The following is an 18,673-nucleotide window of genomic DNA, read 5'->3' as shown; positions in this document are numbered from 1 at the left end:
AAAAAAAAAAATACTTCCACATATTAATTCCACCAGTAGAAAATTAAACTCCTTTGTATTTTGCTATTGGGTCATAGCACACTCTCAGGCATCAAAATGTTTTCTGTTGAAGCGAAATTGAGCAGAATAATTACAGTGTACTAAATAATTCAGGGTTCAGGGGTTTGTCTCTGGTACGAGTTTATGTGTCCTACATGATGTCAAAAGTAAATTGGATTCCAGCTCATGACATTTAACAAGAACCTGATGAACAGGTAATTTCTCGCTATATTTTTGGGGTTTTATTTACTTTAAAACAAATATCACTACATTTAAAATATGAGGGTTTTTTTCCTAGGGTTTTTTTTTTTTAGTAACTTTTGGAATAATTTTAATTAAGCTTTCTTCACAATGTGGATGTACCACTTGCAAGTATGTGCTACGTTAGTGGTTTTATTCTCATAATAAGATACATTTTTTTCCCAGACAACTTTTTTTTCCAATAACTTATTCAATGCATGTGGCAACTCATGTTCTTTTAACTGTTTATATGTTACATTCAATAACGAAACGAATGCATGCAGATAATTGCATCTTCATTACCAATATGAAGTTGTTAACAAGAAAAAAATAATTCCAGCCATTAAAATTCTATGCTGTTTACTTTTAAAAAACCCTAACAAATGTGTATGTATTTCCATTGGATTAAGAACTAAAACTATAGAGAGCAAAAATATTGAAGGGGAATTTACCTAAGTCCTGACCCACCTGGTGCTGGACCAGCTACCATTTCACTTAGCATAGAATAGAAACTGCAGATCCTCATGTCTTAATCTACAGTTGTTTGTGTAACCATCAAATCGAGAGACTAAGAGAGCCTTAAGGTGTAAGATTAGGCATGTGGCTTGACTAAATAACCTGGTTGGGGACATTGTAACAGATTCATCCAATATCCCAAAGGAATTCTGACACAGGCAGGGTTTGAATCCAATTATGTGACTTTTCCATTGCCTATTGGTATTTCTTGGCATGTCTTTCCCATTTTTATAACAGACCAGAAAATTACTGGAAAATAACTTATGCATTAGAGGATTTTCCTATCTCCCTTCAGGAGGATATAAGAAGTAAGTTATTACTCATGTTTACAAGAAACTTGGATATTGAGTAAAGAGGATCTAGATAATTTCTGTGTAGATTTAACGGGAAAAGGGACAATTCAGAGACCACAAACCTACAATTTTGCTTTGAATCTGCATGTTTCAGAACACCAGAGTCTTTATGTTAAGGTCTTGCTTATCATTTCAGTTCTTGGGAATTAGCAGCACTGATAACATCTAAGATACAAAATTCTTCCTCTCTGTTCACGCGACATGTGGTGACATACTAATTATTAGTCAGTTTAGTAAATACAGTGTTGCCTGACTGATTTTTAGTTCACAGCACAGTATATTTAAAATACCTCTCTCTTATCCACAGCCCATTCTGTATTTATTTTACTTTTGTGCTCTATCAATTACCTATTGCTTTTCCTCTCACTCTCATCCATACACCAAGAGCTTTTCATTGACCCAAACTGCCATGCCTCCTGTTTTCTTTCTGCCTTCTTCAAAGCAATCTTTGCAAACAAGAGTATCTGCCAACCTCTATCTTCCTTCAAATCAACACATAAGTATGCACCTTCCTTATGAGTCACAACCTTTACCTTTATTCGTTATTTATGCACATTTCTGTAGCAGTTAACAGCAGCCAAACTTCAGTCAGTCAAATAACTACAGTGAGTTTTTGTATGCTAAGCACAGGTTAATGCAGCATTTAATCTGCCTATTAGTTACTTTGAAGAAATTTTAAATATTGGCCCTTTAAGTTATCTCTGCCTAAGAAAAGTAAACTAGAACTCTGTATTCTCACTAAGAAAAGTAAACTAGAACTCTGTATTCTCACAGAACTTCCTTCTGGATGAAGTGATTCTGAAATCAGCTGAAAACCTAAGTATTTCTTTCTTCCTGTAAATTTACACCTAGCCCGGACAGAACATACAAATCCACTGCACTTTGCAAGTAAGGAGCACTACAGTATCAATAAAACCCGGTCATCCTACTGACAGTGTTGCCTTTAAAGAGGCATGAAATCTACTCAAAATCTAGTTTTGCACTATTTAATTTGTTTGAATTTGTTTTCAATGTATGTCCAGTCAGCGTTCGTATAACAGACCTGCGCCTGTGCATTCATAATCTAATCAGACGTCGATCTTAGTGGCAAAACAGAAAAAAACAGAGAGAGTTAGTAATACAGCTCAGCTCTTCAGGCGCCGGCTCCCCTCCACTCCTTCGGGGCCAAGCCTGAGGGCGGGGCCGGGCTCCGGGGACCAGTGGGTCCCGGCTCCGTGGGGCGGGCGGGAGCGGCCGGCGGGAGCCACCTGCCCCCAGCGCCTCCCACCGCCCTCCCCGGGACCGCGCCCGGAGCTCGCTCGGCCGCCGCCTCGGCCCGGGGCGAGGCTTCCTGCACTCGGCCGCCGCCGCCTTTCCCGGCAGCCAACCCCGGGCTGCGACCGCCCGGCGGGCGTGAGCGAGAGATCGCGCCTTATGCAACCGGCTCAGGAAGCGGCCGCCGCCGCCTCGCCGGCAGCAGCAGCAGCAGCGGCAACAGCAGCAGCAGCAGCCGCCGCCGCAGCCGCAGCCGCCCGGTGCTGTGCGTGAGTCCCGGGGCTGAGGGGGGAGAAGGTGTCCGGCCTCAGCCGTGCGCGGGCAGCGCAGGCACTCCCGCCCCACTCCCGCCGGGCGTCCGGCAGGTGCGGCGAGGCTGAGGCGGGCGGGAGCTCCGGCCGTGCCGTGCCGTGCCGTCGGAGCTCCCTGTCTCCCTTGCTCCTGAGCCGTGTTGGCCCGGGCGTCCCGTTGTGGAGGAGGTGAGGGCGTTAAGAGCCTCAGCCCGTGCCGGCCTTCGCCTCCGCGCCCTGCCCGGCCGTGTGCCCGGCGGCCCGGCTGCGGGGAGATGCGTGGCTGGGACGACCTTTACCCGCTCCCAGTGCCGCCCTCCTGGGTACCGGGGGCTGCTGTCGGGATTCTTTCCTTGCGCTTCATCCAGAAACTCCTCTTCCCCTACTTCTGGGCCGACCTGAGATACCTGCTCAAAGTGTTGACCTATGGGGCGAGAATAGAGATGTACCGGCTGCAAGGGAGGGTTGTCACCGTCCTGGACAGGTTTGTGAAGCTGGCAGAAAAGCAGCCCCACAAACCGTTCCTTATCTACGAAGGGACCATTCACACCTACAGAGATGTGGACCGGAGGAGTAACAGGATAGCACAGGTCTTCCTGCAGCACGAGGCTCTGAAGAAGGGAGACACCGTGGCCTTGCTGATGGGGAATGAGCCAGACTTCATCCATGTGTGGTTCGGACTGGCCAAGTTGGGCTGCGTGGTGGCGTTCCTCAACTTCAATGTCCGCTTCAGATCTCTCCTGCACTGTGTCAGTAGCTGTGAGCCCAAGATACTGGTTGTGGGAGCAGGTAGGGTATACACCTCATTCCTACATCCAAAGATTTTAATGTCACATCTCCCACATACCTGGCCCTCCAGATTGTTTGTTGGAAACTTGATCTAGAGATGTTCACAGAATGAAGGAAACACTGAGCTGGAGGAGGCATCAAGATGTTATAAAGCTTCAGTCTCTCAGGCAGAATCAGTTATATCCCTGCTTTGTGAACATCCATTTAACCTTTTCTTAAAAAATGTGTATTGCAGGAGAGCTTTCCACATCTAAGTACAGCCTGTTCTGAGTGTTTAATTGTGTCAGTAAAAGTGTCTCTGAAAGCATTAAAATCACCTATTAAGAATAATTTTCCATTACTTCTCAAATAGTCATATTTAATCTTACTTAAGTAATGTACTTTATTTGCTTGTACTATCTGCCTGTCCTTCTACTGATCAAACACACTGCAAAACTGGAAGGTCTAAACTTGGACTGTACAGCCTCTGCTGTTCAACTGTTTGCAGAGGTATGACAGTTTTCAAGAAGAAAGTTTTGGGAGTAGAGTATATAGGAGGTTGATTCATAATAACAAACTTACTGTTGGTGTTGTATTGTAGAAGAAATTGCTCTGTTTGAATAGGTATGGTACTGTGTGTGGTGCAACTTTTTGGAGTATTACTTTTTTATTAAATGCTTCAAAAGAATTTAAAATCTTGTTGTAGGCATCCTGGGCATTGTATGTTCAAATTTGGCTTAATTAGATAGATGTATAAACTGAAGATAGATCCAAAACATAAACTTGCCAAAACTCATTTATGATGAAGTGAACCTGCAAGGCTCAAAGACCGCAGAGTAGCTTGATGCTTGATTGAAAGAAAATATATCTAAATATTGCATATTATTTGTCTCATATTGTCCCATCCCTTTTAAAGTATTGTTTCAAGTCTCCTTTGCCTTTTTTCTGTTGCATTCCTTCTTGCTTTACTGCTGTTACACAAGTTGTGGGGTTTTACACCCATGACACCTATATGATAGAATTTTCTTCCATCTGTTCTCTGCTGCTACGAAGCTGTGTTTACAAAAATGCATTTAAGATTTTTCCCTTACATATTTTTAAATTTTAAGTCTTCTCATTCTGATTCTATATGGTTTCCTAGTTTAAGATGTTTGGTAATTAAAACAAGCCAATGAAACAAAAGCCAATTTAAATATAATCCACATACATGATGAAGCTTCTGAACTGGCAGCTTTTCATTTTGCTTTTTTACTTAATTTTTAAAAAATCTTGTTAAGCTCCTTCTTATGAATATGTACTTTTGAGTGTATGGATTGAGGGAGGGAATTAATGTTCAGGAACTTTCTGCCCTTTGACTGTGGGAAGGGAGAAACTTTAGATCAGAGCTTGTATCTGAGAGAAGTTTTTTTTTTAAGTTAGAGGTAACTAATGGATGAAAAAAGCATTTGCAGAGCAGCACTAGGAACTGTGCTTCTCTGCTCTTAATTTGCTACCAGCAGCGGATAGTAAGAGCAACTGTGTTGTACTAGGTTCGTCTAGGATTCTGCTTCTGCTCACAAGGGAAGAGCTGTGTGCAGACAACTGATAAAACAGAAATACCAACAAATTAGCCTCTCAGCTGATATTTTACTTACTTTATTAATGGCTTTTAGTCTCTGCTGTAAGTCTGCCAGTCCCATGAGCCTTCTCAGTATTTTTCTTCAGGACTCAGAGGGTCTTTTTTATTTTTATCTATGAAAGAAGTTAAAGTTGCTATGTCCTCAGCTATTGACAACATCATACAGGAGCCTCTCCAAAGGAGTCCAGATTTGGCAAGTGAAAGTTTATAAACCGACCAGTGTCTGTGTGGCTGTGAGGCCTAACTCATACCACTCTTGAAAGAAACATATTGAGCCTAATTATTAGAGATAATAATTTCCCACCAATGTTTATAAAAATTGCAGAGCAATGTTTAACACTGGGTTTACACAGTCAGCTACATAATTCTTAAAGGTCTATTAAATTTCAGTGTTATTGTGAGTGTCAAGGGATTCTTCCTCATCAATAAGTTGATGAACAACATGAGTTGTTCATTTTCCTCTTGTGACACCATTTTCACAGAACTGTGGATACTTTGAATGTGGTATATATTTTTTTTTTCAAAGTATTTACATTAAACCAATCCACTTGTGGTCTAATATTTGTCATTGCCATAGACAGGCATCATGTGTGGCAATTGAGTCTGTTTTTTTAAAATCAGAGAATAGTATGTAATGGCAGTATTTCTGGATAGTGAAATTATTTTTAAAATATGTAGGTTTTTCACTCTGCACAAAGAAATGCAGGTTAATTTAGCAATTCTATTTCTTGCAATAGTTACAAACTATATCTTTAGGGCTCTGGATGACCTTTGGTCTTATTCATAGACTGCAGCATGGGAGAAATTATCCCCTTAACAATTTGACTGCCTGTGTTCAGCAAGACCAAATTTGCTCTTGAAATTCTTGTCTGTCATAGCACATTAGAGCAGGAACCTGTGTACAGGTTCTACTGTTACATCTTGCTGTATATCTAGTTAATATTAAGGTTTCATTTTTGCTGAAGGGAACCTTCAGCTGCTGCCTGAAATAATTCCCACCAATGATTGTTATGGCAAAATCTTCCCTGCTCAGAATGGTGATGTAGCTTCCTTTTGTGTGAGATGATTGCATCTTGAAGCTTTTTTGTACCTCATTTTCAAAAAGTTTTTTATTTTTTACAAATGTCATACTTCCATATAATTAGGTTTGATATTATTTATGGTTGCATTGTCTTCCATACCTTGTTCCATTTTTCATGGTGCCTCTTGTAAGATCACTCTCATATGCCTTTTTTTGCTCCTGACTTTTGTTGTGTGCCTGCATATTTGTCAGACATTGTGGTTTGGTAAGCCCATCCAATTAGTATTATCTTGTCTTTGCTCGGAACTTGGAATCAGACTTTCTTCTCATCTGACAATTCTCTCATACTTGGATTCCTTTTTCTAACTTCAACTCAAAGTATTTTAGTAGTATTTAAGTTTTGTGGATTTAATTTTGTCTTAATGTATTCTATGAACTCAGCAACTGAATGTTTTATTCTTAAGCCCCAGATATGTCATAAAAACTTCAAGGTTTCTTCCTCTTGTTGGTTTCTTACATGAAATGGCTATCTCTAAAAATGTGGGTTTTTTTCTATGACACCGATGCTCTTTTAATTAATTTACTGCAACTAGGTAAATTTTTTTGTCTTCTCATCCAGGCTCTGGCTAAAAGGCAAATATGGATTCTATTATTTGCCAATATTTAGTCTTTCTTTTCCTTTCCAGTAATTCCATATGCCTTTGTGTCAGAGAGAGAGAGTTTTTTTTTACTTGAACTACTCTCATTTGTCTGCTATGTTCCAAGAGTATTTAGCTCTTGCTTTAATTTGTTGCTTAACCTTTTCACACTTCCATTCCCAGAAACATTTTCTCCCACCACTCCCATTTTGGGGAATGTTTCTTGAAAGAGGTTCAAAAGCTAGAGTTTGAAACTGCATTTTTAATAAAACAGTAGTAAACTAACTTTTAAGTCAATGAGGAGCTTGTAAAAGAGAAAGAAAGAAACTATATGCTCTTCCCTTTCAAAAACTGCTCATTCTTACTACATGTTACCAGACTATACGACCCTTAGTTGTTTAAAAGCTGCTGGTTAAACAGAGGAGGTAAGGCACTGCTTAAAATGAAGACATCTATGTCCTTTTTGGCAAATATGTCTATTGATCGAAGACTTGCTTGAAGAAGGGATTACATTGCATCTGTTCTATCATTGTATCATAGCAGTATGTACATCAGCAATACTGATACAATACTGAACAACACATACAATTTAGTCACCCACCAGAAATGCACAAATAGAATTTATTTGCCAGGGTATCTCTAGGCTGTTCCTATTGGGAAGAGTAGGACATTGCCATCATGACTTCTGATGCAAGGATTCAGCTGTTAAAGGATTGCTTTCTAAACTCCATGAGATTGATTTACATCAGTCCTGATAACAAAGGCTATTAAGGGAGTGTACATGCTGCATGGACACGTGTGGGCAGCCTGCTCTACGTGGCTCTGCTTGAGCAGGGAGATCGGACCGAGGTGACCTCCAGAGGTGCCTTCTATTCACAGCCATCTTATGATTTTGCAGTTCTATACAGAGGTACGTCTCCCAGCTGTATTGCATTTTTCTGGCCAGAAGTTTTTACACTTGAGGCACTAGCAGTGCTTGCTGCTGCTGCTGAGTGTATTCTGAGCTAGACACAATTATGTCTATATTCTGGAGAAAGCGTGTAAGCAAAGTATTTTTTGTATTTGTAAATTAAAGTCATTTGATGTTACATACAAGTAGAAGTCTTATCTGTCGTGTTAGTCACTGAATGAAAAAAGGAATGGATTCTATTGAAACAACCTTTTCTTACCCATTTGGAATAAAAAGCTATTTAGACCTAAACATTTAGTACAAGAGGACTGTAGAAGACACCTGCTCTGTTAGACACCATATCTCTTTGATCACTTGCTCTTACTCTAGTCTGTGTCTTGTCCCAGATGGTCTTTGAGGGGAAAAAAGAACTGACTGTGATTTGCAAGGTGGTTTATTTTGTTACCTTTGCTGCCTTCAGTGGCACTTCAAGTCACCAGCACTGACCTGAGCTACAACTGACTTTTCTACAATTATTACTTTGTGAGAAGCCATGCTGAGTCACTTGGGGGATCAAGTACAAGTAACAATTGCTTTCTGAGGCTAGGCAGTGTGGGGAAGAGTTAGGACTTGATACAACTTCCTGACCATATCAGCCAGGGTACACATCAAAGTTATGTAAGAACCATTTCATGGAGTTTTCTTTCTGAGTAACTTTCTGTTCAGTACAAACTGATCTCATAATCTAATGTATTCCTTTCATCAGCGTGGGACTGCATCCTTGCCAACAGCCTGCGTGATCTCTCTGCTAGAAAATAACATAAAAAACCTTTGTGCAACTAGAAGCCTGGAACAGTAGTTCAAAACATATTTTCCTTGCTCTCTCAAAAGAGGTAACTGAGTTATATATTCATGTGAATATAAAGTAATAGTTTCACAAACTTTTACTGAATAATGCTTTAAAAGTAAGAGGAGAAAAAAAGCAAACAAAAGCAGAAAAACATATCTATCCTGACCAATTCCAGATATTTTTTCCCAGTAGGAGCCAAATAATTAGGAGATGGCAAACATTTGGATACAAGCAATGTAAACAGCAGAGATGGATCTTGCCAAATTTTGTATGAGGAGATATTTCTCCCAAAACAAGTCACCCAAAATCTGAATATACTTTCATAGTGTAAAGAGTAAATAAGTATTATTTGAGTAAAACTGCAAGTTTAAATAGCAGAATTGCTTTACTGTAATTGCTTTTCTATATGAAGTGCATATACAAGGTACCTCTAGAAATATACAAATTTTAGCTCTTCCAAGAGGGCTGTGTCTTCCTGACAGGTGGAAAAGATGATATGTAAAGACTAGACAGCCATACACAATGTCTGGCACAGAAGTTTTCTGTTTGGGGAACAAAATGTTGGTTGACAATCATCATGATAATTATTATTTGGAAATATGTTAGTACAACTGAGAGTCATCTCCAAACACCCCATCTCATGTGTGTTCCAGAAGTAACTTTCAGTTTCTGGCACTTTGAATACAGCTATTTTAACTTACCTTTTTTTATTCAGGAAATAATTTATTGTTTCTGCTGTTCTGTGCTATCTACTGAGAAGTTTCTTCCACGATAACTTTTAATTACAAACTGTTCATGTATTGTTCCAAGTACTAGATTCTTGAGCACAGAAGAAAAATTATGCTGTGTAATCATTTAACTGTTGAAGAGCAGTGAAAAGCTCCAGAGCCATTGGTTTTAAGAGTGAGTGTTTGGAGAAAAAATTAAGAGTGTGTATTTTTAATATGATGATTAATCTTGACTATTTTGGGTAGATATGTATCAGTCTACCAAAAGGGAACTGTGTCCTCATGTCATTCTCAAATCTTAAATGACTGTGTCTGCAGGATTGAAATTAATAGTTCCTGTCTTCTTCCTTTGCTGCATGAAGTGGGGAAAAAAGAAAAAGAAGAGGCAAATCCTCTTCTTTTGACAGACTTGCATTGTAGATAAAGCTAGTGCATTAATAAAGAATGGCAGAGAATCTATGTTTTCTACTAGTTTTGAAAAGAGAAATAGAACTCCAGCTACTGCCAACACCTCTGTTTCTTTTGCTAGGTTCTACACCAGCTATCCTTAGTATATGAGAGACATATATGCATAATAGAAAGACAAAAATCAGTATGAGATGGTAATATGTACATAGTTATTCCATCACATTTGGTTTACTAAAATGCTTTAGAAATAGTACAGTTGTATTTTTCTATTTATTGCTCAAAAATATGCCATAATTCCATAATACCACAGCTAGACAGAATTAATATGCCAATGAACCTTGACATTCATGGCATCAGGTTTCCTGCAGTTAATACTACTGTTCTTGACATTATTTTTTGTTCAAAATTTTTCACTCTCTTGCTATCTATAGTGGGACTGTACTCCAGTGATTTGAACAGGATGCTATGCCTCTTCCAGATTTTTAAAATTATTTGGGTGATTTCTTCTTGAAATCATTCTGCAGTACTAGGAAGTAAGAAAACAAAATTTTTAATGTTACACTAGGTCAGATCTATTTGCTAAATATGAATAAAATATATACAACTTGTACTCTGTAGGCTTTAGGTTTGTAAAACATGTTTAGTTGATGATAGTAGGCTGTATATCTGTAATAGCAATTTTATGTTAATAATTAAAATAACTACATCAGTCTCTCATTATTAAAGCAGCTTTCTAAAAGATTAAAAATAATTCTGGCATAAAATTTATGCATATGGTATCCATATTTAATATTTGTGAAGTGAGTTTAGAGTTGACAACAGGGTTTCAAATGCTGGCTCTGGCAATGCCTCATTGTGAGGTTCTGGGTGAGTCATGTCAACTTTGTTTATTCAACTTTGTTTATTCAAAGTTTATTCAACTTTATTTATTACAAGAACTGAGATAATAAATTAAATTTATACCCACAGATATATTTGTAAGATTAAGTACTTAGACTGAGATGTATCAAAGCCCTAAGGTACAAATGAGTTCTATTGGAAACAGTATTGTTCCTATTCTTGGTATGTTTCCTGGATTAGTACTTTAATGATTGTGCAGTCTTCTGAGAAAGTGACATTCTAAAAATGCTTCAAAATATAAATACCAAATAGATTATTTAAGGATTGGCTTCTCTATATAATTTATTTTTTATTTACTCTGAGAAGTTTATCGTTGTTTCTTTCCTGATAAGCCAACAGAATAGAACTTAGTTAAACCGCTGTTTCTTTTTAAATTAGTCACTTCTGTGCTTTTGAAAAAAAATTAGTTTTCAATAGGAGGTTGCTGTTGAGGGCATCTGAGGAAACCTGTACTGTAATTATCAGTTATGTATATATCTGCCTCCATAGATTTCTTCAAGATTTATGTGAAGTTGAAACTTAACCACATTTCATTCTGGTCTTAACAATGACTGAGGGTTTCCTAAAATCATGTGGACAATAGGAGCTAGTGATCAAGGCTCACAAATTTGCCTTGAGAGCTAGTTGACCATTCGACTATGGAATGGGATCACCGGTGTTTTTAGCACATTATATCTTGTTTTCAATGGATTTTCATTCTATTTCATTGTTATTTGATTGAATCCGTATCCATGGAGGTGACTTGCATTTCTCTTTCTATTATAAAAAGTAAAACTTTAAGAGAAAAAATACTTTATTCTCTAGTTTTGTGAAGGCATAATGGAATTAACTTTATTTCATGTTAATTTTTAAGATTTGCTTGGGACGTTGGAAGAAATTCTTCCTAAACTTCAAAAAGATGTTAGTGTTTGGATAATGGCCAAGGACTCCATGTTGCCAAATGTACATACCCTTTTAGACAAAATAGAAGCTGCATCTGAAGACCCTGTTCCAGTTAATCGATGCTCTGCCAACAACCTCAAGTCAGCTGTTTTATATATATTTACTTCGGGAACAACAGGTACAGATCTTCTAAAGAGTCCATGTTTTCCTTCAGCTTTCATCTAGAAACTTGGTTTTTCTGAAGCTCTGGTATCTCAAGAGCAAAATGTCATGTTTCTCATCTAGAAGCATTACTGTAGAAAACTGCCCATATTTCTTGTGTTTCTCTTTGGTGATTTATGAGTTTCTCTTCTTTATTTTTTCCTGCCACATTGTACAAATACTATGAGAGGCTTTGCCTCTTATTACTTCACAGCTAAGCTGTTTATAAAACATTCGTTTTTTGGTCAGTTTACAATCTTAATAGATAATAGTTTGTAATCACTTAACACTGTCTAGCTGAAGTTATTAAGATTTTTACCTAGAACTTTAAAAAAAATCTTGAAACACACAAATAGACATTTGTTTTTCTTTCATTAAGTCATGTTTTATGCAGGTCACTGTAGAGACAGAAAATAGGATTAAGTTACTAGCCTTTTAGTTTAGAAACAGATGTCTGAATTGTGCTCCAGCAGCTAAGAAGCTAAGACTTAAAAAAACCTGATCGCTGACATGAAAGGCAGCATTGTCTTTAAGCTGAGTGGATTGGCATTCTCATTCAATTGAACACAACAGTTTTAGCCACATGAAGATTGAAAATGCATATGTGGTTTGAGGCTTTGTTCCTTAATACAAATAATAATTTATTTGCTTCAGGTTCTCAGGAAAAATTAGGAAATAAGAACATCAGTCTCAAGAACAAGTTAGGAAGTTATAAATATTGTCAAGAGATGAGGTTTTATTTGTAATACTGCTAATAGAAATATGCTTAAGCTTGCTTGTTAAGAGTTAGAAGTTAAATTAGCTAAAAAAAGTTACAGAATTATCCAGGTGGGATGATTTTGTTCTTACAATTAGAATCAGAGTATCTCTGTGAAGTCTCAAGTTTCAGTTATGTAGAATTTAAGATATTTTTGAAACTTTGTACAAAATACATGAATTTACATTGAATTTCTATTATGTACTATGTAACTAAAATTGTAAGGTTTGTGTAGTCTGAAGAGTATGGAATAGCTAATTTTGAGTTACTGAACATTTTCACGTTTTGACTGATAATCTTAGTTAAAAGAAAGGAGTATTTTGCACAGTCTGTAGTAACCTCTCTGTAAAGGCAGAAGTAAAAACTCAAGACTGTAGAAAACTTCTTGCTATAAGCAATTTATTGGCAACCTAGGCATATTCCCTTTTCACTTAAGTGTAGAAAAGTGGATGAGCCTGGAGGGTGGCTCAACTCTCCACAGATTATACTTCCAGCTCTAGCTAAGTCTTCAAATGAACAATAGCTTTGCAAGAATAGGTGAGAAAACTTTATGAATCATTATATTTTTTGAAGTATTGAACTGTTCTCACTGTTCATCATCATTCTGTCTCAGACTGAAAGTTGTGTGTGTGTGTTTGAGAACACATATATTATCCCCTACTCAGATTAATAGGTACCAGAGTAGTAGCCCAAGAAGCCCTTGCCTGTGAGTCTGCATGTTGCTGAAGAGAAGTGCTGTGCTGAACTTAAGAAACTAATTCAGAAGAACCCAACTGATCTGGTCTTCTCACAGATTTTTTCTTTTTTATTAATTTGTCATAGATTTTATAGAGTTCCAAAACAAATAGAAAGATTCTTAGGTAAGCACCCGCTGTGTGACCTACTCCATGTGGATCCCATACCTTTCTTATTTACCTTACAATCACTATGACTCTTGCCTGAACAAGACCTGGTGTGATGCCTCTTTATGTTGAAAGAAATCCATATCTACAGTAAATTTTTTGTCCCTTCTTGCTTTATATAATTTGCTAGCGGCAAACCATTGTGTATCTTCATGTTTCCACTTACTTGAATGGATGAGACATTAAACTAAATAGCAAAGAGATGAGGTTACAAACTGGCTAATTTTTATGTGTACATTAACGTGCAATATTGTATTAAACAGCCAATTGTCTATTTATAGCCATCTAAAAAGATGTTTGACAATTTGATTACAGAAGTAGGAATTGACTTATACACAGATTCCCTTTAAGAAATACTTTAATGCATTATTTTGATTTTATTACAGGTCTTCCAAAGGCAGCAGTCATTAGTCATTTACAGATTCTTAAAGGAGCTGCTGGACTATGGGCTTTTGGTGCTACTTCAGAAGACATCATTTATATTACTCTGCCTCTTTATCACAGTGCAGCTTCTCTTCTTGGCATTGGTGGATGCATTCAGTTGGGTATGGCTTCTTTGCTTTTGCTGTTAATAGAGAGTTAATTATTATAAAAATGTCTAAAACACATTTTTCCCTAGGGGTTCTCTACCCCTAGGGAAACTAATGCTTTGCTCAAATTCAGTGAGTAGTCATTTTTGGAATAGCTGTGTATTTTGGGGAGAGGGGATGTTTTGTACTAACAAGGGATCTCTACAAGCTCTTTTTGTGGAGAAGAATTAGTTATCACAATTTGCATCACATATGTTTTGACTTCTTTATATTTAGGTCAAAAGGAAGTTAAGAACATATGCAGTATTTTGGCAGTGTGTATGGCACATTAGTGTATGTACGACTAAGCATTGTACAGTAGAATATAATTTAAATGTATTTGGTGAACTTAAAATATTGACAAATATATTGACTACTACAGACTGTATGAGCTTTTAAATGTATTTTCAAATCTCATATAACTTCTTATCCATTTGACTTGTGTACTGTTTTGACACTGGCAATAAATCAGATGTATTACTGAGACAATATAGGTGTCCTTAATGACTCTTTTAGAAAAGATTTATTTGGAACTCCATGGCAAATACTTTGTTTCCTTATGCATCAAGTTCAAGTCAGAGCAAGGGAAAGATCATTGTATTATGGGTTAATTCTGTCTGAATCTGGATTAATGAATACTTTCATGAGAAATAAGGCTTCAGTGATACCCACATGATTTACTAATCAGCCTGAATCTTCTGGGTATTTTCAGTTAAATGCTTGAACACAAGAGTTCAGGTTAAACTTTTAAAATACCTTACAACACCAACAGTGTTGTAAGAAGAGAAGCTGACTTCTTGTTTTTAAGCTCTGATCTCTTGCATTGCTGTCTCAGTCAGGAGGCTGATTTCCTCTGCCTTCTTTGTCTACCAGGTTTGAACACATTTCTTCAAATAAAACAGCTTAAATACCACATAGTTCTCTGAGCAAGGCTGCCTTTGTTCCTCAGATGATCTGTTTTATAGCTAAGCTGCCACACAGAGCAATTGCCTAATTTCATCTTCCCTACTGTTTCCATAAAGGCGCAACCTGTGTGTTAAAAAAGAAGTTCTCAGCTAGTCAGTTTTGGAATGACTGCAGAAGGTACAATGTGACTGTCATCCAGTACATTGGAGAACTTTGCCGTTACCTTTGCAATCAACCAGTGGTAAGTGGAATCAAAGTGATGCCTATTAATCTGTCAGTACATTTATTTTTCTTCATGTGGGTATGCTAAAAGGGAAATTAAACTGTATTTGGCATGTACTTCTGCCCTTCCTTTTATGTGAGGTTCTGCAAATATTTGGTGATATGTAGATTCTTAATAAAAATAATGGATTGAATCATGAAGATATACTAAAAGTATTATAAGGAATTATTTTGAGACTAAAAACTGATTCAGTATCATTTGGTGAAAAAGTACTGTTTCATGGAATTTTGCAAGCTAAGTTAAAAAAACCAGGAATACTTTTCAATGCCTTTTCTGAATTTTCAGAACTTTTTTTGGCAACTGTGTGTGTCAGAGGTCTCATGTTTTGTTAGCACTGTTTTGTTTTGTGAAGTGTGCATATTCTGAGACCATCTAAATAAAATGTTTAAACTTGGAAGGGGCTTGGTCTAGGTTAGCACTTTTTGTTCAAAGTGAAACATTTGAACAAACTTTCCCAATGATAGAACTATTCTAGACAACAAATATTTAGGAGAACAGAAAGAATTTTGTGAAAATATACAGAAGTTGGATGCTGTGCAACTGCTAATCTCTTTGAAAAGCCTTCCTTTGCCTTTATCATAATTTCATTTTGTTATTTCAAAAAAAATAATCAGTGGTTTATTTCCTTTTCATTGAATTTTATTAAAATGACTCATCTCTTAGAAAAAGGTACCAGTAACCCAAAGTATTTAATTTGATAATTATTAACATCATCCTTAAGCAGTATTCTAAAATAAGAGAATGCAAATCAGTCTTGTTTTCCAACAGAATAATAATTCGCGTTAATATTGGAGTTGCTGACCAAAGAATGGAAAAGGTCATTGGATTGCTTTTCCCTGAGGAAAATTTTCAAAAGTATGTTTAAGCAATGTAGTTGTGGGTCATGTATCCAATTGCTCTATCCATGTGTGCCCCAGTAAAGTACAAGTTCTTGAATTAAAGGGAGCATGGATGCTGCCTGGTGAAGACCATGGTGCTGATGAAGAAACCAGAATAGTGAAACCTTCTCTGATTGTTTTTTGTGGGTTTTTTTTTTTTTTTTTTGTGGGGGTTAGGTCTTGGGATTTTCTTTGTCTTAAATTTTTATTTGTTTGGGGGATTTTAACTTTCTAGTAATATAAACAAAACTTAGTTGATAACAAAAAATCAAGTTATAAATTATAAGAAAAGTCAAGGCATTGGGGAGGCAGAGTTTTTATAAATTTTGGGGTTTTTTTCTTCATTGTAGGCTAACTTGATTTCCACAAAGTTATTTTCTTTCTCACCAAAACTTTATAACTTCTGCTCTGTTTGCAGTGTGAGATATTAATTATTCACTTTTTCTATTCTCTTACTGTGCAGGGAGAGCATGGCTTCTTTTCCCACTCTTTTTTTTATCTTAAAGCACAAATTATAGATAAATATACTTAATTTCTGAAACAAACTCTTCTATTTTTCAATCTTTACCAAGCCACCGTGAAGTTAAAGCAATTTTAAATTGTGCAAATAAAGTAATTTATACCATCCTTAACTATTTATATACTGCATATAGAGGTTATACAATCATTAACTATTCATTAACTGTATAACTCTTCTATTTGTTAATTTATGTGCATACTTTTTAGGAACTGGCATATCTAAACTCTTTCTTCTGTGAGGCTACAGGGTTTTGTTTTGTTTTGTTTTTGCTTGCTTGCTAAGCCTCCTCAAGAAAAATTCAAATTATAAAACAAATCAGTTTGACAGCTAGGTACTTGAAGAAAAATATTAAGTATCTGTCATGCTAAAACTCGAAGAGAAACATGTTCACACAAATAAATGGAAAGTCTTTAAATATGATATTTACTGTTAGTTTTCAAATAAGCAAAACAATTACCTAAGTTAGATTCCCGATTTAAGTTTTGTTAATGTAGAAGTACTACGTATGCTAGCAGCATGAGAAAGATATGGCGCATTTTAAAGTTCTGTCAGGATATTATGTGGCTACTGTTCATGAGATTAGAGTGCTACAAAGCCCTTCTAATCAACCCAGATTAAATCCATAGCAATTTCTTAATTTTTTTCTTTTATCACTAAACCTGAAATAAATGGTATATTGTTTACAGTTGCAGTCCATGCTGTGGCCTCAAACTTCATGAATTCTGGATTGAATGTTGGGCAAGTCTCTGTGTTGCATATAGGCTCTTGGCTGAGATTTCCCTATTGGTTTTGTCTTGTTTGATCATTCTGCCTCCCACTCACATCTGCAAAAGCTCTTGAAGACTCTTGCAGCAAATTTTTCTGAGGTTATTCTGTATCCAGTTTGGTTTAGTAATCTGTTGTCTGGAAAGAACATTTGTTAGAAAAGGAAGTTGTCTTTTTTCCTTAGGTACGAGTACAAAAAGATCTGGCTTTATGTGACATTCATAGATTTTGCTGGGTTTCCATATGAGTAATCCTCATGCCTATCCTCTTCCAAATACTACTTCTGCAGCATTTTGATTGTAGGCAAATACAATGACCAGCATTGATGGCTAATAGCCATCAGTAGCTACAGAATGGATCAGTCTGTAAGATACTAGCATGACTACTCCAGTGAAGAAGAATATTCAGAAAATTGAGAAATTGGTCTTGCTGGCTGACACTGCTCAAAGTCTCAAAGTCTCTATTAACAATGATCTGAAAAACTACAAGAGTATGGCATAGCAGAGCTCCCTGTATTGCCTCTTAGCAAAAGCCTTGGAAGTACTTCTCTACTAATCTGTGGATACATTTTTCTTAGACACTTGCAACTAATTTAAATTTTAGCATCTGAACTATAGACTAAGTCTTCCAAAGGCAGTTGCAGATTTATTTCAAATTTGACATAAGGATCTATTTAATAATGCATTGCATCCTGAAGCTTTTGGAAAGATGGGAATGGCAATACAGCATCTCTTCCCTGCTTTTGTGTAAAGGACACCAGCATCCTGAAAAGTGTTACAAACAGAGGGTAGAAATCAGTGTCCTTAACCTTTATGTCATGTTTTCTACTTTAGTAAGCTGTGATGCTGTATGACAGTATTTGTATGACTTATGGTACCTTGCATGACATAGGTAAGCTCTCTATTAAAACCAGAATTTACTTCTGCTTCTATTCAAAAATCTGTGTCACAAATAATTGTGTCATTGCTTACAACTTCCCTTTTAATATGTGTCCTGTTTTATGTCCACTTATGTCCACTGTATTGAGACAGTGTTATCATCTGGCACAGGTAATATTTCTTATTTCCTTGGGGTTACGTAAGTGTATAAGACCATGCTTATCAGCTTTCAGACTTTGTTTTGTTAATCTGAGGCAAGACAGTCTCTCTTTTAGATAAAGTTTGGCCAAAGTTTCTTTGCATAGGATTAAGCTCTCTGAAATTACTTCAGAGAAGATGCTTAGGGATTTATTGTGTTAAAATTCTTCTGTGTTAGAACAATAGTAGTGTAGAAGGTGAAAACAAGGAATTCAGTGCTACTGGGATAAGGAAACAGAATGACTATTTATATCCCTGCAGCTGACTAAAGTGTTGTGGAAAGTGATGTAAGGATGGGGTTTATGTAGTTGGATAGCACTGTCTCTCACCGAGAAGCAGTTTTCCTTAAAGGAAGGGAATTTAATGGTCACATAAGCAATGAGAAATTAGTCATGAGGCACTTTTCTACAATGCAGTTTTTA

At 36.8% G+C, this 18,673-nt stretch overlaps 1 protein-coding gene across 1 annotated transcript in view; it reads left to right on the top strand.

The window, feature by feature from the left end:
- The first annotated feature begins 2,581 nt into the window (after nt 1-2,581).
- Nucleotides 2,582-18,673, top strand: part of SLC27A6 (solute carrier family 27 member 6) — a 40,828-nt gene continuing 24,736 nt past the window's right edge. Inside the window, exons 1-4 of the mRNA XM_084225117.1 lie at nt 2,582-3,481; nt 11,366-11,572; nt 13,641-13,799; nt 14,846-14,970. Of these exons, the coding sequence (XP_084081243.1) occupies nt 2,968-3,481; nt 11,366-11,572; nt 13,641-13,799; nt 14,846-14,970 (1,005 nt within the window). The 5' untranslated portion in view covers nt 2,582-2,967. The remainder of the gene's footprint in view (nt 3,482-11,365; nt 11,573-13,640; nt 13,800-14,845; nt 14,971-18,673) is intronic.

Source organism: Fringilla coelebs (genome assembly GCF_963513975.1).
Source record: "Fringilla coelebs genome assembly, chromosome: Z".
In the NCBI taxonomy this organism is placed as follows: Eukaryota; Metazoa; Chordata; class Aves; order Passeriformes; family Fringillidae; genus Fringilla; species Fringilla coelebs.
The sequence above is the reverse complement of the archived record's forward strand: the minus strand, read 5'-3'. Positions and strand labels throughout refer to the sequence as shown.